This window comes from Pogoniulus pusillus, chromosome 4 (assembly GCF_015220805.1).
Source record: "Pogoniulus pusillus isolate bPogPus1 chromosome 4, bPogPus1.pri, whole genome shotgun sequence".
NCBI lineage: Eukaryota > Metazoa > Chordata > Aves > Piciformes > Lybiidae > Pogoniulus > Pogoniulus pusillus.
In genome coordinates, this window is record NC_087267.1 from 22,226,936 (window position 1) to 22,249,755 (window position 22,820).

Below are 22,820 nucleotides of genomic sequence, written 5' to 3' on the forward strand. Positions count from 1 at the left end.
CAAAAAAAACAAACCAAGAAAACAAACAAACAAACAAACAAACAAAAAATAACAACCAACCAGCTGATCTCAGGGATTTTATGTAAAATCATAGAATCACAGAATCAACCAGGTTGGAAGGGACCTCCGAGATCATCCAGTCTAGCCTAGCACCCAGCCCTTAGACAATCAGTTAGACCATGGCACTGAGTGCCTCTTAGATCATGGCACTAAGTGCCTCATCGAGTCTCTCCTTGAACACCTCCAGGGACAGTGACTCCACTACCAACTTGGGCAGCCCATTCCAATGCCAATCACTCTCTCTGACAACAACTTCCTCCTAACATCCAGCCTAGACCTCCCCAGGCACAGCTTGAGACTGTGTCCCCTTGTTCTATTGCTGGTTGCCTGGCAGAAGAGACCAACCCCCACCTGGCTACAGCCTCCCTTCAGAGAGTTGTAGACAGCAATGAGGTTCCCCCTGAGCCTCCTCTTCTCCAGGCTGCACACCTCCAGCTCCCTCAGCCTCTCCTCACAGGGCTGTGCTCCAGGCCCCTCACCAGCTTTGTCACCCTTCTCTGGACACGTTCCAGTACCTCAACATCTCTCTTGAATTGAGGAGCCCAGAACTGGACACAGCACTTGAGTGTGGCCTGACCAGTGTTATGTAAGGGGGTAGAATAACCTCCCTTTTCTTGATAGCCACTGTTCCTGATCCAGGCCAGGATGTCATTGACTCTCTTGGTCACCTGGGCACACTGCTGGCTCATCTTCAGCCTACTATCTATCAGTACCCCTAGGTCCCTTTCTTCTTGGCTGCTCTGCAACCAGGAATCCGCTGCAGATCATAGCACGAAGATGGTCATGTTAGCAGTATTGAACCTTAACCCTGAAGCTCAGCATCAAAGAAGCAAGATCTGAGATCACTTTTTTTCTCCTGTTCACTGCAAGGGTGGCTCAGCCAGACTGTACAGTGAAATACAGCCCATAGCCACCTGCAGCTCAGCAAAGTGAGCAGGAAAAATGTTAAGAGTCAAAGGGCTTTCTGTTTTCCTCTGGTCCTGCCAGCAACTTAACATGCGCATGCTCCACCAGTCAGATTTTCAGCTTCAATCTGTGACCTCGTCCACATTTTGGAAGTGTTGACTGCTTGCACTGAAAGCAATAAGAGCTGTAAGTTCTCAACATCTCTGGAAAGAAGCCTTAAGGTTCTTAAATTTGGTGTCAAAACCAACACTGCACCCAAAACTAGAACCCAGCAGGCACTTCCCTTCAACAGATATAAATATCCACATCTTTCAAAGAAGTCCAGGGGATAGCACAGTGCTCAGTGCATCAAGATGGAATTTGGATGACCTGTGCTGAACTGGATGCAGTCAATCAACCTAACCACAGTTGCTGGCTGATATGATTACAGCACTACCCAGCATCATGCTCATGTGATGAGAATAAAGGCACTAAAGGCTAGGAGGCCCTCCTGTTTCACCACATATGTTCCTTTTTATAGAGTCAAAGATGGGTCTGGGTTAGAAGGGACCTCCAAAGGTCATTTAGTCCAACCCTCTAAATCACAGAACCACAGAATGTCTGGGGCTGGAAGAGACTTCCAAAGCTCATCCAGTCCAACCCTCCTGCCAGAGCAGGAGCACCTAGAACAGATCACACAGAAACACATCCAGATGGGTTTTGAATATCTTCATAGAGGGAGACTCCACAACCCGCTTTAGCAGCCTGTTCCATTGCTCTGTTACCTTCACAATGAAAAAGTTTTTCCTTGCATTTCAACTGAACTTCCTATGCCTCAACTTCCACCCATTGCCACTTGTCCTGCCATTGGGCATCACCCAGCTAAGCCTGGCTCCATCCTCTTGTCAATCACCCTTTACATCTTTATAAACACGAATAAGGTCACCCGTCAGGCTCCTCTTCTCCAAGCTCAATAGCCCCAGATTCCTCACGCTCGTCTAGTAAGGAAGATGTTCTATTCCCTTCATCACTTTTGTGGCTCTGTGCTGGAATCTCTCATGCAGTTCCTTGTGGTTCTTCTTGAACTGAATGGCCCAGAACTGGACACAATATTCCAAATGCAGCCTCAGAAGTGGTTGGATGGAATGAAAAACTGGCACAAAACTTAGGTATGTTTGGGAAGAAAGCAAAGAGTCACACGGCAGGTCACAGAGTTATTCTTAGGAAATATGAAATGTCTTAGCAGTGCTTTGTGTTTCAACAAAGTACTTAAGAGAGCCTTCTTTCATTTTAGCAATGTTAAAATGTGGTGGTGTTGTTAGAAAAGGGTGTTCACTGCATGCCATAAGAACAATTAAATAAAGAAGTATGTTTTCTACTTCAATAAAGGCTGAAATTGCGACTGAGTGAGAAGGAATAATAAATTGCACCAGTACAGGCTAGGAGGTGATCTGCTGGAAAACAGCCCTATGGAGAAGGACCTGGGAATTCTGGTGGCCAAGAAGTTCTCCATGGGACACCAATGTGCCCTGGAGGCCAAGAAGGCCAATGGGATTCTGGGGTGCATTAAGAAGAGTGTGGCCAGCAGATGGAGGAAGGTTCTCCTCCCACCTTTATTCTGCCATGATGAGACCTCACCGGGAATAATGCATTCAGTTCTGGTCTCTCCAGTTCAGGAGGAACAGGGATCTACTGGAGAGAGTCCAAAGGAGGGCTACAAGGGTAATGAAGGGACTGAAGTACTGCCTGATGAGGAAAGGCTGAGAGACTTGAGGCTGTTTAGTCTGCAGAGCAGAAGACTGAGAGAGCATCTACTAAATGTCTATAAATACGTGAGGGCTGGGGGTCAGGAAGGAGGAGACCAGGACAGCCTCTGCTCACTTGTACCATGTAATACGGTAAGGAGCAATGGATGCAAACTACAGCACGGGAAGGTTCCGAGCAACATAAGGAGGAACTTCTTTACTGTAAGAATCACAGATGTAATGGTTTGGGTGTTCCCCACCCCCCACACTTTAGAAATCACTCAGACTAGACTCAGCCAGCTCTGAAAATTGAATGAAGCTTATATTTACAGCTTAGCACAATATACAAGCAGATATTTACAGTATATACAGCTATAGACAGAAATATACGAGGTAAAAGGTAATACAGAAACACAACTCCCCTCCCAGAAACCTGAGTCCCCAGGAGGGACTTCCAACCACCCTTCCAACTTCTCCCCTCCCCCCCCCTCCTTACCCCTGTCCCAAGGAAGAATGGAGGTTCAGCCAGGGGGTAGGAAGCAAAGTGGATTAATGAGAGAAATGGCAGAGAGGCTAGAGAGAGAAAATGCAGCTTGGAGCTCCCCAGCAGAAGTGAGACTCCCTTATCTATGTTTGTTCTTATACCTCTCAGCAAGCCAATGAGTGAGGTAGACATCACCATTGTTTTCCTTCCACAGCCTATAATCTAGTTCTTCTCACCAAAACATTCTAGCTAGGCTCAAACTAGCACAACAGAGTACTGGAACAAGTTGTCTGGAGAGTTGTGGAGTCTCCTTCTCTAGAGACTTTTGAGACACATCTTAATGCCTTACTGTGTGACTTGTGCTGGATTCTCTGGTCCTGCTGTGTCAGACAGGTTGGACTGGAAGGTCTCCAGAGGTCCCTTCCAATCCCTAACGTGCTCTGATTAAAGAGCAATAACATTCATATATTTCTCAGGCAGTACGAACCAATAACAGAGACATGCACGCCATCTTCTTTTTGGTGTCACAACCTATATTAGGCATGCATGAAACAGCTTCCACAACGTATGTCTGTGAGTGCCTTATTGGGGTTTGCTGTGACAGAAGCATTTGGCCCAGGGATGCTCAGTGTTGAACTACCATGCAGCTTCTCAACTGGTCATGAGATATAGAATCATAGAATCAAGCAGGTTGGAAGAGACCTTCAAGATCATCCTGTATAACCTAGCACCCAGCCCTAGACAATCAACTAGACCATGGCACTAAGTGCCTCATCCAGGCTTTGCTTGAACACCTCCGGGGACAGCGACTCCACCACCTCCCTGGGCAGCCCATTCCAATGCCAATCACTCTCTCTGCCAACAACTTCCTCCTAACATCCAGCCTAGACCTCCCCTGGCAGAATTTGAGACTGTGTCCTCTTGTTCTGTTGCTGGTAGCCTGGGAGAAAAGACTTGCTGGAGAAAGGCTGGTGGGGGAGTCAGTGAGGTTGTATTAGAAGGAAATTGGGATGTATTCATGTTTTTAAGACCTATGATGGGTGTAATTTGCCTCTCAATTAATATTAGAGCAAAGCAGGAATGCAGGCAGACCAGGACCAGTCTGGGCAGCCATGCTCTGGGTGCCCACCAGGCTGTCTCATCCGCAGAGCCCAGCCATGATCAGATCCCACACATAGCCACATCCAAGACAGAGACACCCGACGCTGCGCGCAGCTCTTACCTCAGGGTCCTTCTCTATCTCCAACCCTGCTTCTACCAGGTTGTGTTCGTATTCCTGCCGCTGCAGCTGCTTCTCCTCTTCCAGGGCATCCAGGGGGCTGAGCTCAATCACCTCCACCGCTGGCAGCCTATGTGGCTCCTGCAGGGCACCTTGACCACCATCATCCCGCAGGTGTGGCTCAGCATTGCCCTTTGCCGTCCCTCCATTGGAAACCAGGCCTGAGGAGGCAGCTCTGTGCACAGGCTCCGGTGAGCCTGCAGCAGGCAGGTGCCGAGCCGGCTGCTTGCGGTAGTGGTAGGCTAGCACGTAGTCCACCTTCCTCTTGCTGTCCCTGAAGTGCATGCTGCTTGAGGGACCTTTGTCCACAGCCCCTGCTCCTGTCCCATCCAGGTAATTGTTAATAAGCTGGGAGAGAAACACACAAGTCTCACAGATGAGAAAGACCCTGGGCCTGGCACCATCTTGGCCTTGCTTGAGGCACCTTTGGCCGCAGCCCCTGCTCCAGTCCCCTCCAGGCAATTGTTAATAAGCTGGGAGAGAAACACGAGTCTCACTGTAGTGGTTTGGGTGTTCCCTGCCCTCCCCACACTTTAGAAGTCACCCAGACTAGACTCAGCCAGCTCTGGAAATTGAATGAAGCTTATATTTACAGCTTAGCTCAATAGACAAGCAGATATTTACAGTATATACAGCTATAGACAGAAATAGACAAGGTAAAAGGCAAAACAGAAACACAACAGCCCTCCCAGAAACCTGAGTCCCCAGAAAGGGCTCCCAAATGCCCTTCCACCTTCCCCCACCCCTCTACCTTACCCCAGATGTTGTCTTGTGCCAAAGGAAGAATGGGACTTTGGCCAGGGGGTTAGGAAGCAAGTGGATTAATCAGAGAGACAGAAGGTGAGGTTAGAGAGAAATGCAGCCCAGAGCCTGGACAAAGAGCGACTCCTTTATCTGTGTTTAGATTCTTGCTCTTATACCTCTCAGCAAGTCCATGAGTGAAGTAGATATCACCACTCCTTCCCTTTCACAGTCTGTAATCTACTTCTTCTGACTAAAACATTCAGCTAGCTTCAAACTAGCACACTCACAGACAGGAAAGACCTTGGGCTTGTCACTGCCTTGGCTTTGCCATTTGGGAATCTTTAGCCACAGCCCTTGCTCCTGTCCCATCCAGGTAATTACTAATAATCTGAGAGAGAAACACACAAGTCTCACAGATGAGAAAGACCCTGGGCCTGTCATCATCTTGGCCTTGCTGCTTGAGGCACCTTTGGCCACAGCCCCTGGTTGTGCCCCATCCAGTTAGCTGTTTATAATCTGGGAGAGAAACGCATGAGGCTCACAGACAGGAAAGACCCTGAGCCTGTTACCATCTTGGCCTTGCCACTTGAGGCATCTTTGGCCACATCTCCTCCTCACGTCCCATCCAGGTAATTGTTAATAATCTGAGAGAGAAACACATAGGTCTCATGGACAAGAAAGACCCTGGGTCCGTCACCACCTTGGCTTTACCACTTGGGGGACCTTTGGCCACAGGTCTTGCTCATGCCCTGTCCACGTAATTGTTAATACGCTGGGAGAGAAACACACGAGTCTCACCGACAAGAAAAACATTGAGCTTGTCACCATCTTGACCCGTTTAGCTTTCTCCACACAAGCGCGTAAAGCTGCACAGTTAAAATTGGAGCTCAGCTAGGGATAGCTATGGTCAAGACATCTGTAGCCCTATAGACCAGGTTAAGTTCCATATCTGGGCCCCTCAGTTCAAGAGAGATGTTGAGATGCTGGAACATGTCCAGAGACAAGCAACAAAGCTGGTGAGGGGCCTGGAGCACAGCCCTGTGAGGAGAGGCTGAGGGAGCTGGGGGTGTGCAGCCTGGAGAAGAGGAGGCTCAGGGCTGACCTCTTTGCTGTCTACAACTACCTGAAGGGACATTGTAGCCAGGTGGGGGTTGGTCTCTTCTGCCAGGCAACCAGCAACAGGACAAGGGGACACAGTCTCAAGTTGTACTTGAGGAGGTCTAGGCTGGATGGTAGGAGGAAGCTGTTGGCAGAGAGAGTGATTGGCATTGGAATGGGCTGCCCAGGGAGGTGGTGGAGTTGCTGTCCCTGGAGGTGTTCAAGCAAAGCCTGGATGAAGCACTCAGTGCCATGATCTAATTGATTGTCTAGGGCTGGGTTCTAGCCTAGGCTGGATGATCTTGGAGGTCTCTTCCAACCTGCTTGATTCTATGACTGTAAGTCACACTGACCTCCTCCAACCAGAACAAAAAGTTAAAATCACAGAATCATAGAGTCACAGAATGGTTTGGGTTGGAAGGGACCTACAAAGGTTGTCTAGTCCAACTGCCCTGCAGTAATCAGGGACATCTTCCAAAGGATCAGATTGCTTAAAGCCCTGTCTAGCCTGACTTTGAATATCTCCAGAGATGGGGCCTCAACTACCTCCCTGGGTCACATGTTACAGCATGCCATTACCCTCATGATAAAGAACTTGTTCCTAATGTCCAATCTTAATCTGCTCTTCTCTAGTTTGAAGCCTTTCCTTCTCATCCTAGCATTACAGGACTTTGCAAACAGTCTCTCTCCGTCCATCCTGTAGCTCCCCTTCAGGTACTAGAAGGTGGTAAGGCTGAAGAACACAGCTTTATCCCAAACACTGGATACATATGTGATGAGCAGGTATGGAGGTGCACACCAATTCTGTATCTCTGTCCTGCACATACACAGACCATGCAGCAGGAGACACATGCATTTTCAAATGGGATGGAGAACTGAGAATAGCACCCTATTATATATTGGGATACAGGAAAGGATGTGTTGTGGAGCAAAGCTGGGCAAGGCTGAGGGAGAGTCCTTAGCTTGGAGCAGAGAAGTTTGAGGGGTGGCCACATTCATGTTGATAAAGGTGTGCAGGGTAGTGTCAGGAGGACAAACCCAGCTCAGCGATGTCCAACGACAGGACAAGGAGCAGTGAGGGCAAGTTGGAGTAGAGAATGTGCCATGGGAACAGAAGGGAAAACTTTTTTTCCCTGTGAAGGTGGCAGAGCTCTGGAGCAGGCTGCCCAGAAAGGTTGTGGCATCTCCTCTGAAGACATTCCAAACCCACATGTGTGTATTCCTGTGTGACCTACTACCAACCCCCCCTGCTCTGATAGGGGGGTTGGACTGGATGATATCTGAGGGTCCCTTCCAACCCTTAACATTCTTTGATTCTGTGAAGTGAAGGAAGAAAAACAAAAATGTGCACAAGAGGAAAGGGACTAAGCTGATCTGAGCAACAAAGGGAAAAATATCCTCAGTGTAGCATAAAGGCAAGAAAAGGTAGGGCTGAATACAAATGTTTGGAAAATAGCAGAGGTTGGAGAGGATACAACCCATGAATGGCTATCAGTGCTAGCTGCCCTCTGTTTTAATGAACTGTGAAACAAGAAGTGACTGACTAGTAGCACTGCAAAAGGAAATCAAAGACTAAAATCATTCAGACCACATATATTGCACTCAGTCAATCCCATGGACCATCTCTGCCTCATCATCTCTGCTCTCTGAGGTGAAGATGCCCCAGCGCTAGCCCCCAACATCATGGCCCAGCCTGGGTGACAATTCTGTGGCACATGTTGGACTCTTAATATCTACTGCAAATGATCTTCTCCTTCACTAGGACAGCCTATCTGTTTCCCCAGACTCACCAAGCACACCATTTCCAGCTCAATGCTGTAGCTTAAATCCCTTCCCAGGACTCTCTACAGTACTATTCATCAGAGTGACACCAACTTTCCTGCAACTTGGGAGCAAGGCACAAACAAGCAGGGTCAACATAAAAGGAGGTTGTAGGGAGGCTGGAGTTGGTCTCTTCTCCCAAATTGCTACTGATAGGACAAGAGGAAGTGGCCTTAACTTTCATCAGGGAAGGTTTAGGTTGGATGTTGGGAGGAAGTTCTTTCCTGAGCACTGCCTGGTCAGGCACTGGAACAGGCTGCCCAGGGAGGTGGTGGAGTCACCCTCCCTGGAGGTGTTTAAAGGGAGAGTGAATGTGGCGCTTGAGGCTATGGTCTAGTGCTGGAGGATGCTGGGATGAAGGTTGGCCTGGCTGATCCTGGTGGACTTCTGCAGTCGCAGTGATTCCTAGTGATTAGCTGTTGTGCTGAGGGATTTGGTTTAGTCAAGGACTTGTCAGTGTGAAACTAATGATTGGACTTGATGAGCTAGAAGATCTTTTCCAATCTATGAAATTCTGTGATTCAAAGCAATCCAGCCACAACCTAATTCCACGTGTTTATGGTGGCTGTACACGTCAAGTCTTGACAGGTAGCAGTTGCAGATTTCTCACCTCCTCTTCCTACCTCCATTTCTGTACTGGTTGGAGGCTAATTGGAATATTTTAATGAGAAAAATTAGATTCTAGGGTGTGAAAAGAAAACAATGGTGATGTCTAATTCACTCATAGGCTTGCTGAGACATATAAAAACAAGGACACATAGGTAAGGCAGTCAATGTCTCTCCCTGGCTTCTGCTTTATTAACTGCTTCTGATCGACCTTGCACAAAACCCAACTAATGATTTGCTTCTACAACAACAACACACACACACACACACACACACACACACATCCCTTGCTGATTCTTCCAACTCTCTATGTAAAGCACAACCTGGGATAAGGGAAAGTGGCAGAAAGAAGGTGAAAGGCTGGATGGGAGATCCTCCTGGGCACTCTAATTGTTGGTAGGGATATTGTGTTTCTGTAATACTTCTAATTTGTATATTTTTATATATAGCTGTAAATACTTGTAATATACTGAAAATATCTGCTTGTATATTGTGCTGAGTATAAAGCTTCATTCCTTAACTTCCAGCTGGCTGAGTCTGGTCTGGGTGATTTCATTGTGAAGGGCAGGGGGAGAGGGTGCAGGTAATGCCCAGGACCACTAAACCTTCCATTCCATGCACTGGTAGCCTCGAAAGCAAAATTAATCAAGAGTACTCTGTGGCAATTTTCTCATTTGTTAGCACCACACAAACTTCTGAAGGCATTATATAAATGTGCTTATTACTGCGCACCCTAAAAGCTCCCAAATTATTGGGTTTCGTTCCTTTGCTTCACTTAGTCTCCCACAAAGTAGCTTTCAGTCAATACACCACTAAACAAAACTTGGGTTTATATGCACACAACTCCATTCTTTTAGGAGATTATCATTGAATAATCTGTTCTGCACATTACACTTATTACATACACACATCATATGTAAAGTGCATCTATATAGCCCCTTAGGGCATATCCAAACATAGAATCATAGAATCATAGAATCAAGAAGGTTGGAAGAGACGTCCAAGATCATCCAGTCCAACCTAGCACCCAGCCCTATCCAGTCAACAAGATCATGGCACTAAGTGCCTCATCGAGTCTCTCCTTGAACACCTCCAAGGACAGTGACTCCACCACCTCCCTGGGCAGCCCATTCCAATGCCAATCACTCTCTCTGACAACAACTTCCTCCTAACATCCAGCCTAGACCTCCCCTGGCACAAGTTGAGACTGTGTCCCCTTGTTCTATTACTGGTTGCCTGGCAGAAGAGACCAACCCCCACCTGGCTACAGCCTCCCTTCAGGGAGTTGTAGACATCAAAGAGGTCAGCCCTGAGCCTCCTCTTCTCCAGGCTGCACACCCCCAGCTCCCTCAGCCTCTCCTCACAGGGCTGTGCTCCAGGCCCCTCACCAGCTTTGTCACTCTTCTGTGGACACGTTCCAGTATCTCAACATCTCTCTTGAATTGAGGAGCCCAGAACTGGACACAGCACTCAAGGTGTGGCCTGACCAGTGCTGAGCACAGGGGAAGAATAATCTCCCTTGTCCTCCTGGCCACACTGTTCCAGATGCAGTCAAGGATGCCATTGGCTCTCTTGGCCACCTGGGCACCCTACTGGCTCATATTTAGCTACTATCTACCAGCACCCCCAGGTCCCTTTCTGCCTGGCTGCTCTCCAGCAGCTCTTTCCCCAGCCTGTAACACTGATTGGGGTTGTTGTGAGTGTTGAGTGTCAAACTCAGTAGTGCATCTGGCAGAATATAAAATGAATTCTTACAACAAATGAAAATTAATTACAATATTTCACTGTAATTCCCCACTTCCAAGTTAGATACATCTTTATGTAGTACTCACAGGCATCCCATGCAAAGCTCCTGGATCCATCTCTGCCACAGTGAAGAAAAATCCTTTGCAGTTTCTAGTCTCCCTCACAGAGAGTTTTAAGCCATAACAGTAGTGATGTCACCACCATCAAGTCACTGGCATGATGCATTAGCTGACTCTAGAGAAGAAGCACTCTCAGCATCCTCTCCTCCCTCACTGGTAAGTGTGGGCAGAAACAAGAAGCTCAAACAAAATCCAGGAGAGAGCAAATGAAGGAGTTGGAGAATGTGAAGAGTCACTAAGAGCTTTCTCTATTTATCACTGTGCTCAGCCAGCCACATCCCAGCCACCTGAGAGAGCACCATAGCAACATTTGGTGTTGCTGGAGTTACACAGAATAACATGGTCAGGAGGTACAACAATGCCTCTCTCTCAACTCTTTCCTTGGCAGCAAAGTGCTATCTCCATAATTATGGGTGTTTACTGCCCAGAAAACAAATTACAATTCCCACAGTTTTCATTAAGGGCATTTTCTGGCCCTAAATTTGCACTGCTTTCCTCACCATGTGACATTCTGGCACGTGATGACCTTCTTAGAGAGGAACAAACCTTAATTCACAGCTTCCAAAATGTCACTGAAAGAACTATCAAGATTTGTCTCTCCCCAGCTCTTACTGCCATTGTAAAAGTCAGAATCTGTGATTTAAATAGAATCATAGAATAGTCTGGTTTGGAAGAGACCTCTCTAAAGGTCATCTAGTCCAAGCCTCCACTTTCCATTACCAGCTTCCATCCCACATGCATTGCCTCTTGACACTTCCAACACAAGTAGCCAGCACACCAAGCAATAAAACACAAAGGTAGGACCTGAGTCTCACAATAATTTTATTCTAGGATCAGTCTTCTAATAGCCAGTCTATCCTTACAAAGATACTCCAAGAGATGGCTGCTGTAATGACAACTGTTCTCTGAGAGAACAGCCACACTATGCTTCCACCATCCACTGCAGCCAACATCTGGGAATGAACTGGCCCATAGATAGCCAAGCCAGGAATCATAGAATCACAGAATGGTTTGGGTTGGAAGGGACCTCCAAAGGTCATCTAGTCCAACTCACCTGTAATAAGCAGGGGCTTCTTCCACTAGAGCAGGTTGCCCAGAGAATTCTTGAGCCTTACCTTGAATATATTCAGGGACAGGGCCTCAGCCACCTCCCTGAGCAACCTATTGCAATGTTCCAGCACCCTCATGCTAAAGAACTTGTTCCTCACATCCAACTTTAATCTGTTCTGCTCTCATTTCAAGCCATTGTCCTTGTCCTGTCACTGCAACCCTTCACAAACAGTCCCTCTGCAGCCTTCTTTCAGCCCCTCTCAGCTACTGACAGGCTGCTCTTAGGTCTGCCTACAGCCTTCTCTTCTCCAGGCTGAAGGTTCTCAGCTTCCTCAGTCTGTCCTCATAGCAGAGTTGCTCCAGCCCTCCAGTCATAGGAATAAATCTATGGATCTTTTCCTGCACTAGGGGTAAGAGTAACCTCCCTATTCCTACTCCAAAGGATTTTGGCCAATGAAGATAATATGTAAAAGCTTGGTAGATTTCTGCAGGAGCAAGTAGCTCTTGTTGTATAACAAGAGAGGCTTCTGACGTACCTAAGGCTGTTCTATCACTTTCCTGGCATAGTCATTTTTCATAGAATAATAGAATCAACGAGGTTGGAAGAGACCTCCAAGATCAGCCAGTCCAACCTAGCACCCAGCCCTAGACAATGAACCAGACCATGACACTAAGTGCCCCATCCAGGTTTTTCTTGAACACCTCCAGCGATGGCAACTACACCACCTCCCTGGGCAGCCCATTCCAAGGCCAATCACTCTCTCTGGGAAGAAGTTCTTTCATCCCACTACAGTGCTGACTTCCTTAACACACAGGGACATGCCATGCTCTGCTCACACTGTTTCAAACGTCTTGGTCTTAAAAGCCTCAGCGATAAGTCAATGAACATAGAATCCTACTTACAGAACTGAAGGACTCCATACAGCTTGGAGCTTCCAAAGCTCCATTGATTCTGCTGCTGTGCATGGAAGCCCAGTTGTGAGGAACACAACCTGGTTCGGCAAGAGTGCAGGACCCAGGCTAGCTCAGCTGAAACGCGCTTTCTCGCAGCCTTTTTTCTCCTCTTTTCTTGAGGCTCTCTCGATCTGAGGAGCCCAGAGGGAGGCAGGGAGCGGCAAGCAGGCGCTAAGTGCTCGCCGGAAGGTGAGTCAGAGGGCGGTGCCTGGCGAGCGGCGCATTCAAACGAGGAGCTCACTGCTGTCTCTGCTCAGCGCAGCGCGTGCCGCTGGGAAAGAAAAAAAAAAAAACAAACCCACCACACCTAACAACTCGCAGCGGACCTTCAGGATAGCAGACATGGTTCGAACTAGGTCCAAGCTGTATAATAATTGTAAAACTGTGGGCACCCAAACAGAGCCCACCTGTAGGAGTACAGGCATCCAGACGTCTGGATGTGAGGAGTGCTGGAGCCTGGCACTCGACACAGGCAATGGCTGCATTAGGTGTGAGCAGATTGATTGTCTGCTTAACCTGGTGGCTGAACTCAAGGGAGAGGTGGAACGACTGAAGGCTGAAAGGGAAGGTACAAAAGAGCAACATGCTCTGCAGTCCCCCTTGCCAGAGGGAGATGAACAGAGCAACCAAGAAGAATGGATGCAGGTGCCTGCCAGAAGGGGCAAGGGAAAACCCTTCCAGCCATCTTCACATCCCCAGCTGCCCTTACATAACAGATATAGGGCACTAGAGGTTGAGGATGAGGTGATCCTGGAGCAGGCAGAAGCATCACCAGCTGGGAGGGCAACTCAGTTGCCCCCTCGCATCAGAACAAGTACCCAGAAGAAAAAGAGGAGGGTAATTGTTATTGGTGATTCCCTTCTGCAGGGAACAGAGGGCCCCATATGCCGGCCAGACCCCTTCCACAGGGAGCTCTGCTGCCTCCCTGGAGCCCGGGTCAGGGATGTTACCAGGAGGCTGCCTACTGTAGTGCAGCCCTCTGATTATTATCCCTTATTAGTTATACAGGCAGGGAATGATGAAATTAATAACAGAGGGCTAAAAGCTATCAAAAGGGACTTTAAGACACTGGGGAAAGCAGTTGAGGGAGCAGGGGCACAGGTAATCTTTTCATCTATACCCTCAGTCACAGGCTGGAATACAGAGAAGAATAGGAAAGCATATTTGATGAACAAGTGGCTCAGAGGTTGGTGCATCCAACATAACTTTGGATTCTTTGATCTTGGGGAACTTCATCTTGCCACAGGTCTGCAATCAGCAGATAGGACACAACTATCACAGAAGGGGAGAAGGACCCTGGCACATAAGCTGGCTGGGCTTGTTGAGAGGGCTTTAAACTAGAATGGAAGGGGGAGGGGGTTAAACATGACAGCACCAGAGATAAATCAAAGGGAATTGAGGATGGTACGCTAGAGCTAGGAGTAAAAGCAGCAGCCCAGCTGAAGTGCATGTACACTAATGCACGCAGTATGGGTAACAAACAAGACGAGCAGGAAGCTCTGGTGCTGGAGGGAAATTATGATATTGTCGCCATCACTGAAACGTGGTGGGATAGCTCACATGATTGGTGTGCTGTAATCAATGGCTACAGACTCTTCAGGAGAGACAGGCAAGGGAGAAAGGGCGGGGGAGTGGCTCTGTATATTAGGGATGCTCTGGATGTCGTGGAGGTAGAAATCAAAGATGATCAAGTTGAGTCATTATGGGTGAGACTTAAGGCGAAGGCCAACAAGGCTGATATCCTGGTTGGAGTCTGTTACAGACCACCCAACCAGGAAGAAGAGGTTGATTTATTACTCTTTAAGCAACTGGAGGCTGCCTCAAGATCACCTGCCCTTGTTCTGGTGGGCGACTTTAACCTACCAGACATCTGCTGGGACTTAAACACTGCAGAGAAGCAGCAGTCTAGAAGGTTTCTGCAATGTGTGGAAGACAACTTCCTATCCCAGCTGTTACGTGAGCCTACCAGGGGGGCAGCCCTGCTTGACCTGCTGCTCACAAATAGAGAGGGGCTGGTAGGGGATGTGGTGGTTGGAGGCTGCCTGGGGTCCAGTGACCATGAAATTATAGAGTTTTCAATCCATGGAGAAACCAGGAGGGGCATCAACAGAACCTCCACACTGGACTTCCGAAGGGCAGACTTCAGCCTATTTAAGGAACTAATTCAGAAAGTTCCTTGGGAAATAGCCCTTAGAAACAAAGGGGTCCAGGAAGGTTGGACCTACTTCAAGAAAGAACTCCTGCAGGCACAGGAGCAGGCAGTGCCACTGAGCCGGAAGATGAGCCGACGTGGGAGGCAGCCAGGCTGGATGGGCAGGGAGCTGCTGAAGGAATTAAAGATTAAAAAGAGAGTGTATCACCTTTGGAAAAGAGGGGAGGTGTCCCAGGAGAAGTTCAAGGAGGTTGCTAGGTCTTGTAGAGGAAAAATTAGAGAGGCAAAAGCCCACTTGGAGCTCAGGCTGGCCACGGCTGCCAAGGAAAATAAAAAGTGTTTCTTTAAATATATGAATGGCAAGAGAAGGGCCAAGGACAACCTCCAGTCCTTGTTAGATAGAGAGGGGAATAGAGTGACAAAGGATGAGGAAAAAGGCAGAGGTGCTTAACACCTTCTTTGCCTCAATCTTCACTAGTGGGACAGGTTGTCTCCAGGACAGCTGGACTCCTGAAGTGGTGGATGGAGTCAGGGACCAGTACAGTCCCCCTCTAATCCATGAGGAAGCAGTAAGGGATCTGCTAAGTCACTTGGATCCTCACAAGTCCATGGGACCGGATGGGATCTACCCTAGGGGTGCTGAGAGAGCTGGCAGCTGAGCTGGCCAAGCCACTCTCCATTATTTATCAGCAGTCCTGGCTCACTGGAGAGGTCCCTGAAGACTGGAAGCTGGCCAATGTGATTCCCATACACAAGAAGGGTCGTAAGGAGGAGCCAGAAAACTACAGACCTGTGAGCCTGACCTCAGTGCCAGGCAAGGTCATGGAACAGGTCATCTTGAGTGCCATCACAAAGCACCTACAGGATAGCCAAGGGATCAGGCCCAGCCAGCATGGGTTTAGGAAGGGCAGGTCCTGCCTCACCAACCTGATCTCCTTTTATGATCAGGTTACCCGCCTGGTGAATGTGGGGAAGGCTGTGGATGTAGTCTACTTGGACTTCAGCAAAGCCTTTGACGCTGTCTGCCACAAGAAGCTCCTAGCCAAGCTGGCAGCTCATGGTTTGGACAGATTCACTCTGTGCTGGATCAAGAACTGGCTGGATGGCAGAGCTCAGAGAGTGGTGGTGAATGGTGCCACATCCAGTTGGCAGCCAGTCACAAGTGGTGTTCCCCAAGGATCAGTGCTGGGCCCAGTCCTGTTCAATATCTTTATTGATGATCTGGACGAGGGCATTGAGTCCAGCATCAGTAAGTTTGCAGATGACACCAAGCTAGGAGCAGGTGTTGATCTGTTGGAAGGTAGGAGAGCCCTGCAGAGGGACCTGGACAGGCTGGATGGGTGGGCAGAGGCCAATGGGATGAGATTTAACAAGGCCAAGTGCAGGGTTCTGCACTTCGGCCACAATAACCCCAAGCAGCGCTATAAGCTGGGGACTGAGTGGCTGGAGAGCAGCCAGGAGGAAAGGGACCTGGGGGGTACTGATAGATAGTAAGCTGAAGATGAGCCAGCAGTGTGCCCAGGTGGCCAAGAGAGCCAATGGCATCCTGGCCTGCATCAGGAACAGTGTGGCCAGTAGGACAAGGGAGGTTATTCTTCCCCTGTACTCAGCACTGGTCAGGCCATACCTTGAGTACTGTGTCCAGTTCTGGGCCCCTCAATTCAAGAAAGATGTTGAGGTACTGGAACATGTCCAGAGAAGGGCAACGAAGCTGGTGAGGGGCCTGGAACACAAATCCTATGAGGAGAGGTTGGGGGAACTGGGCCTGTTTAGCCTGGAGAAGAGGAGGCTCAGGGGGTGATCTTATTACTGTCTACAACTACCTGAAGGGACATTGTAGCCAGGTGGGGGTTGGCCTCTTCTCCCAGGTAACCAGCAATAGAACAAGGGGACACAGTCTCAAGTTGTGCCAGGGTAGGTATAGGCTGGATGTTAGGAAGAAGTTTTTCACAGAGAGAGTGATTTCCCATTGGAATGGGCTGCCCAGGGAGGTGGGGGAGGCACCGTCCCTGGGGGTCTTCAAGAAAAGACTGGATGAGGCACTCAGTGCCATGGTCTAGTTGACTGGCTAGGGCTGGGTGATAGGTTGGACTCGATGATCTTGGAGGTCACTTCCAACCTGGTTGATTCTATGATTCTATGATTCTATGATTCTATGATTCTAACAGTGAGGTATTTGCTGTTGTATGCTGGAAAAGGGTCCCTTGCTGATTTTGCTGTCTTCTGTGAGGAGGTTAGAGGGAAGTCTAAGAATCAGAGATAAGTTTTGTTATTTAAATCAGGTTTTATGTGTGTGGTTCCCTAAAGAAATGGAAAACAGAGCAGCTAAAGGACACATTTCAACTTCAGATGCTGCGGTCCAGCAAACAGAGGAACAACAGGAACTTACCTGTGCAACCTGCTGGGGAAGGGGCAATAATGTTACAACAGCATTTGTACTCTTGTACTCCAATCACAGGGATAAGAGCTGGGTAGTCTGTGCTTTGCAGGCAGCTAAGCATCCCCCAGGACACAAGCAAGCCTTGTGCTGCATCTCAGAAAGGGCCTTGAAGGAGGCAGCTGAATGCAGAAAAGCCTATGGAGTTGTGCAGCGATCACAGGATTACAGAATGTTAGAGGTTGGAAGGCACCCAAGGAGATCATCGAGTCCAACCCTTTCTGCCAGAGCAGGACAATACTATCTAACACAGATCACAGAAGTACACATCCAGACAGGCCTTCAAAGTCTCCAGAGAAGGAGCCTCCACAACCTCTCTGGGAGCCTGTGCCAGTGCTCTGTGACCCTCACAGTAAAAAAGTTCCCTCTTGTGTTGAGCCAGAACCTCTTTTGCTGCAACTTACACCCATTGCTCCTTGTCCTATTCCAGGGAGCAAAGTGAGCAGAGCCTGTTCCCCCTCAGATATTTATAAACATTTATCAAATCCCCTCTCAGTCTTCTCTTCTCCAGACTAAACAGTCCCAGGTCCCTCAGCCTCTCCTCATAAGCCATGCCCTCCAGTCCCCTAATTATCCTCATAGCCCTTCGATGGACCCTTTTCAGCAGATCTCTGTCCCTCTTCAACTGGGGAGCCCAAAACTGAACACAATATTCAAGATAGGGTCTCACCAGGGCAGAGTAGAGGAGGTGGAGAACCTCCCTTGATCTGCTGGACACACTCTTCCTAATACACCCCAGGATGCCATTGGCCTTTTTGGCCACAAGTGCACATTGCTGTGCCATGGTTAACTCCATATCCAATCATCACCTCCAAGCGATTCAAGGAAAATCCAAAAGGATCCTTTCTTATAGATGGTGCTAATAAACTTTGTCTTTCCTTTTTTTTTTTTTTTTTTTTTTTTTTTTTTTTGGGTTGGGAGGATAGGCAGAGTATAGTGTTGAAATCTGAAAGTCATATTTCCCCCTTTTTTCATTTAATCCCTTCCTGATTCTTTATTTTCAAAAGTCTAAGGTAGACACTGTGTTCTACTGCTAGTCTTTCACGTCCCTGACACAGGTTGGATCTACCTACTCCCATTTCTGTGCTAAGAAAGAAGCTAGTAAAATACTAAAGAAGGGGATGTGCAAGTCTTGCCCTGAAAGGTTATTATTATTCTGATGTTTCCTATCAATAATAGATTAGGGACAGTGCAGTAGAGCAACTCACCAGTCTCCCTGTTCTGATCTCTCAAGTATATTCATACTTGGTTGACTTTAATGAAGCACATAATGATGCCACAAGGGAAACTCCAAGGAAAATAATTAATAAGTGAAGGTTCTATTCCCAAAGGCTACACATAGCCCTTCTCCAGTATTTTCAGACTAAGTCTGGGGTATCTCACAAGTCCCTTGCACAATCAATTAAAAGCCTCCTTTTTGTTCCTCCCTGGTGACCCTTGGAGGTCCCTTCCAACCCAAATCATTTTATGATGACTCTGTGCTGATGATTATGTCCTCACCAAACTGAACACATGCACGAGAACATGCTCCTGATTTCAATGCAGCCAGTAACAGCAGTGTAAGGATGCAATTACCTTCATCACACTGAACTTTTATTTTTTTAGGCTGCCAGCCCTTGCCTCTTCAAAGCACCATTTCTGACTTCATATTTTAATTGGTGTTTCAGGCTCAAGCAAATGCAGGTTAATTAAATAAGCCTTAGTCAAGCTTAAAGGAAATAGGTCATGAGAGGGAATGCCTAAGAAATTTTTTTTATGTAGGAATTCTTTCTTTATTCAACATCATTTGAAGAAAAAATAATTTAGGTGAAATGCAGTAAGAGAATTTAGATTAGTGCAGTGTTCCCAAATTCCTTATTTGTGTAAAAGAAAGATCGAGTTTGAGCATCAAGCTCCAGACAGCTGACATTTCTTTCTTCGGGATTGTGCTAGTTTGAAGCTAGCTAGAATGTTTTGGTGAGAAGAACTAGAATACAGGCTATGAAAAGGAAAACAGAATGAGGTCTATCTCACTCATAGGCTTGCTGAGAGATACAAGACAATAATCCAAACATAGATAACTCATTTCTTCTGGGAGAACCGACTGAGCTGCATTTCTCTCTCTAGCCTCTCTGCTGTTTCTCTGATTGATCCACTTTGCTTCCCAACCCCTTGGCCAAACCTCCATTCTTCCTTTGGACTGAGGTAAGGTTGAGAGTGGGGCAGGGGGAGAAAGCGGGTGGAAGGGTGGTTGAGAGCCCCTCCTGGGGACTCAGGTTTCTGGGAGGGCTGCTGTGTTTCTATATTACCTTTTACCTTGTACATTTCTGTCTATAGCTGTATATACTGTAAATCTCTGCTGTATATTGTGCTAGCTGTAAATTTAAGCTTCATTCAATTTCTGGAGCCGGCTGAGCTAGTCTGGGTGATTCCAAAGCAGGGGGGGGTTGGGGGGTGGGGAACACCCAAACCAACACAAGAATGGTTCAAGAACTGCTTAGATCTTTAGTCCCCTACTACTTAATTGCTCAAATCAGTCCCATAACTAAGTGATGGAACTGGGATCCGGACAGGCAGGTTCACCCAGGCTGTCAAAGGCATTAGCCAGGACTTCTTAAAGACGATTTTGCCCTTGCCACCTGCAGTCTGAGAAGTGCTGTGTGAACACTCAACCACAAGGATGCAAATTTGGATCTTGATGGAAACTTCACCATGGGAGAACAGGTAGGAAGCGGAACCTAGAAAACCACATTTTTCTGCTTCTAACCCCACTTCTTCCTCCTTTTGGTTGCATCCTCAGGAGATCTACCAGCTTAGGGCAATGTAAGAAAATGAAAAGCAGCCAGGGAATTGTGAGGGGTTGTTCTGCCTGCTTTAAGCCATGGCAGGACTATTCCATCTCTGATGGAAATATCTCATCTTACTTCCTTCAAGTCGTGCCTGTGCTTCCATTTCCCAGAAGTTTTCTCTGTGTTTCTCCTCATCATGGTAGGCTTCACACCCTCTAATCTGAAATTTGCTTTAGGTTGGTTACCATGCTGCATTAGTGACATTAAAGCTAATCCAAAAAGCCTCATCTGGATTTCCTATGATTCTTACAAAGCACAAATGGTGGTCTTGAAGACAGAGGAGCAAATCACACTTGTCTGTAGCTGTGTTAAGTTTGGTGGAGTTGGGCACAAGAAGCACTTGTGGCACAGGCTGAACTTCTTCTATCACTATTTACTTTGGGACTGTAGTGACTCAGGAAAATCTCAATATGTGGTAACAGACTCTGGTCCTTGGTGTGAGTGGGTATCTATAAAGCAAGAGATGCTGCACAAAGGATAACACAGTCCTCTTATAGTCAATTTAGGGAAAAGAAGGTTTGTGGTCCACCTGTTCTGTGGGAGGTGAGCCTGGAGTATGGAAGAGCAGTGAGGTACACCTCTAACAGGGAGCTCCAAAGGCAAAACAGCAGGCCTGAATCAGGACTAGAAACAGTAGTCAGGATCAGACACAGTGATTCCCCAGCAAGGCAACAGTAAAGAGGAAGGTCCAAGGTCAAGCTGGGAAGTACATCCTCTAGGTCCTAGACCAGGTGTAGACATAGCTCAGCTGCAATGTATCACAGGTGAAGGCGAGTGGAAAGCCTCAGCTTAAAAGACATTCCCGAGGGAAAGGATGGAAGGACCTCACTTTCAGCTTTCTTCCAACAGCTCTGCTCAGTGCAAGGGCAGGTCTTGGATGCAGTCAGAAGAACTCTTTAATATGACCAGCTAAAAGACTAGATGGGTGGATGTGCTCTCACTCATCTCTGCTCCTGAACTGCTGCCAGAATCAACATCAGGGCAGCACATGAAAAAGACGGGAGGTGGCAAGGGGGAGCATAACTCCTTGTTGGTTTTGACTGGCCTGAGTGGCTGTTGTCACAGACACAAGTGCTAAACCTCTGGTTGTGCTCCTTTGGTAAACCCATGTCTGCAGAAGCTCTCAGCAACAGCCATTAGGAGCAGGAAGAACATACCTGAGTTAAAGGAGATGCTCACTCATCTCTGGCACACACTACAAGCCAGAGTCTCCTAAAAGGGGGGTGGGGGGGTGAGTAACTATAAATCTGAATGGACAAGGATGAAGAAAACAGTGTAGAGCTGTGGAGATAGATAGAGGAACCAAAGAGCATAAATCAAAACCTTGATCCTTGTTCTGCCTTGGGTATAGCTGCATTAAGACTTATTGGAGCTGTACATGGATAACACAGCTGTGGTACAGCTCCACAGGCTTCCCTGCTTGTTTTTCAATTAGAGCTGAACAAAAAGATGACACAAACTCCCTATTTCTTCTCCAGCATTAAGTATAAATTGGGACTCAGTCTAAATCTGACAGCCAGGGATAGAAAAAAGACACTGGCATAGCTCGGCAAAGATCAGCAGTAAGCATTAAAAGCTAATGGTTCTTTGAATCACAGAGTCCCCAGAATTGGTTAGATAGGAAGGGACCTCAGAGATGATTTCCAAGCTCCCAGCCATGAGCAGGGACACCTCTCACTACACTCAGCTGCTAAGAACTCATCCAAGCTGGCCTTCAACACTCCCAGGAAGGAGGCAGCCACAACCTTCTTGGGCAGCATATTCCAGAGTCTCACCACTGAGAACTTCTTCCTAAACTCCAGTCTAACCCTGCTATCCCTCAGCTTCAATCCAGTCCCCCTTGTCCTATCTCTAGATGCCCTTATGAAAAGTCCTTCTGGAGCCTTCCTGTAGGATTCTTTCAGCTATTGGAAGGCAGCTCTAAGGTTGCCCCAGGGTCTTCTCTTCTCCAGGCTGACCCCCCCCAGCTCCCTCAGCCTATCCTAGCAGAGATGCTCCGGCCCTTGGATTGTCTTTGTGGCCCTCCTCTGGACTGACTCCAACAGCTCTATGCCCTTCTTATACTGGAGGACACCAAAACTGGACACAGTACTCAAGGTAGGATCTCAGCAGAAGAAAGGGACAGAATCCCCTCTTTTGCCCTGCTGGCTACACTCTTCTGGATGCAGCCCAGTACACAATTTGCCTTCTGGGCTGCATGAGGGCACTGCCAGATCTTGGTGAGCTTCTCTTTGCACACTGTGATCTGCTACATAAACAATTTTTAGGAAGGGCTCTGGATGGGAGAGCACAGACATAGCAGGATCCAGTGAGCTGCATGATGGTTTGGAGTTCACAGCAGTGCTACAGCTCCACAAACACTCAGACAACATGAAAACAACCACAGAGCTTTTGACTGCAGCAGTAATAGTGGCACAGTACTAGCATAGAACTTTAATTCTGGACCTTCTACAGTAGGGTTTATGCACTGAGCATATTTGTTCCTTGCACATGGGAAGTGAAAGTTCACTGCTGGACATTGTCTTCTGAAAAAGGATATTGCTTATTTCCTCCAGTTGTGTTGCAATGAGGCAGAGGCAGAAAGAAACAGCATCAGTCCAGCAAAAACCATTTTCCTAGCTACTCTTTCCCACATGGATCACAACACTGCCCTGAGCTGAACTCCAGAGGCTTTGGAAGAAATGAACTCCATATGTTTTCTCTCTGCACTGCCTGTATGTAACCTTGGCCACTGGTTGGGTTGTTTAAAATGTCCTGAAAGAAGACACAGCAGTCCTTCAAAGTACTCCCTTCTTCTGTTCCCTATCTCCCT

The 22,820-nt window shown here is 47.7% G+C and overlaps 1 protein-coding gene across 1 annotated transcript in view; it reads right to left on the reverse strand.

Moving 5' to 3' along the window:
- The window catches only part of ANO2 (anoctamin 2), a 246,683-nt gene extending 229,439 nt beyond the window's left edge, over positions 1-17,244 (reverse strand). The window contains 4 exon segments of the mRNA XM_064142873.1: positions 4,397-4,801; positions 12,541-12,615; positions 16,901-16,989; positions 17,133-17,244. Of these exon segments, the coding sequence (XP_063998943.1) occupies positions 4,397-4,801; positions 12,541-12,615; positions 16,901-16,989; positions 17,133-17,244 (681 nt within the window).
- Positions 17,245-22,820: the final 5,576 nt, after the last annotated feature.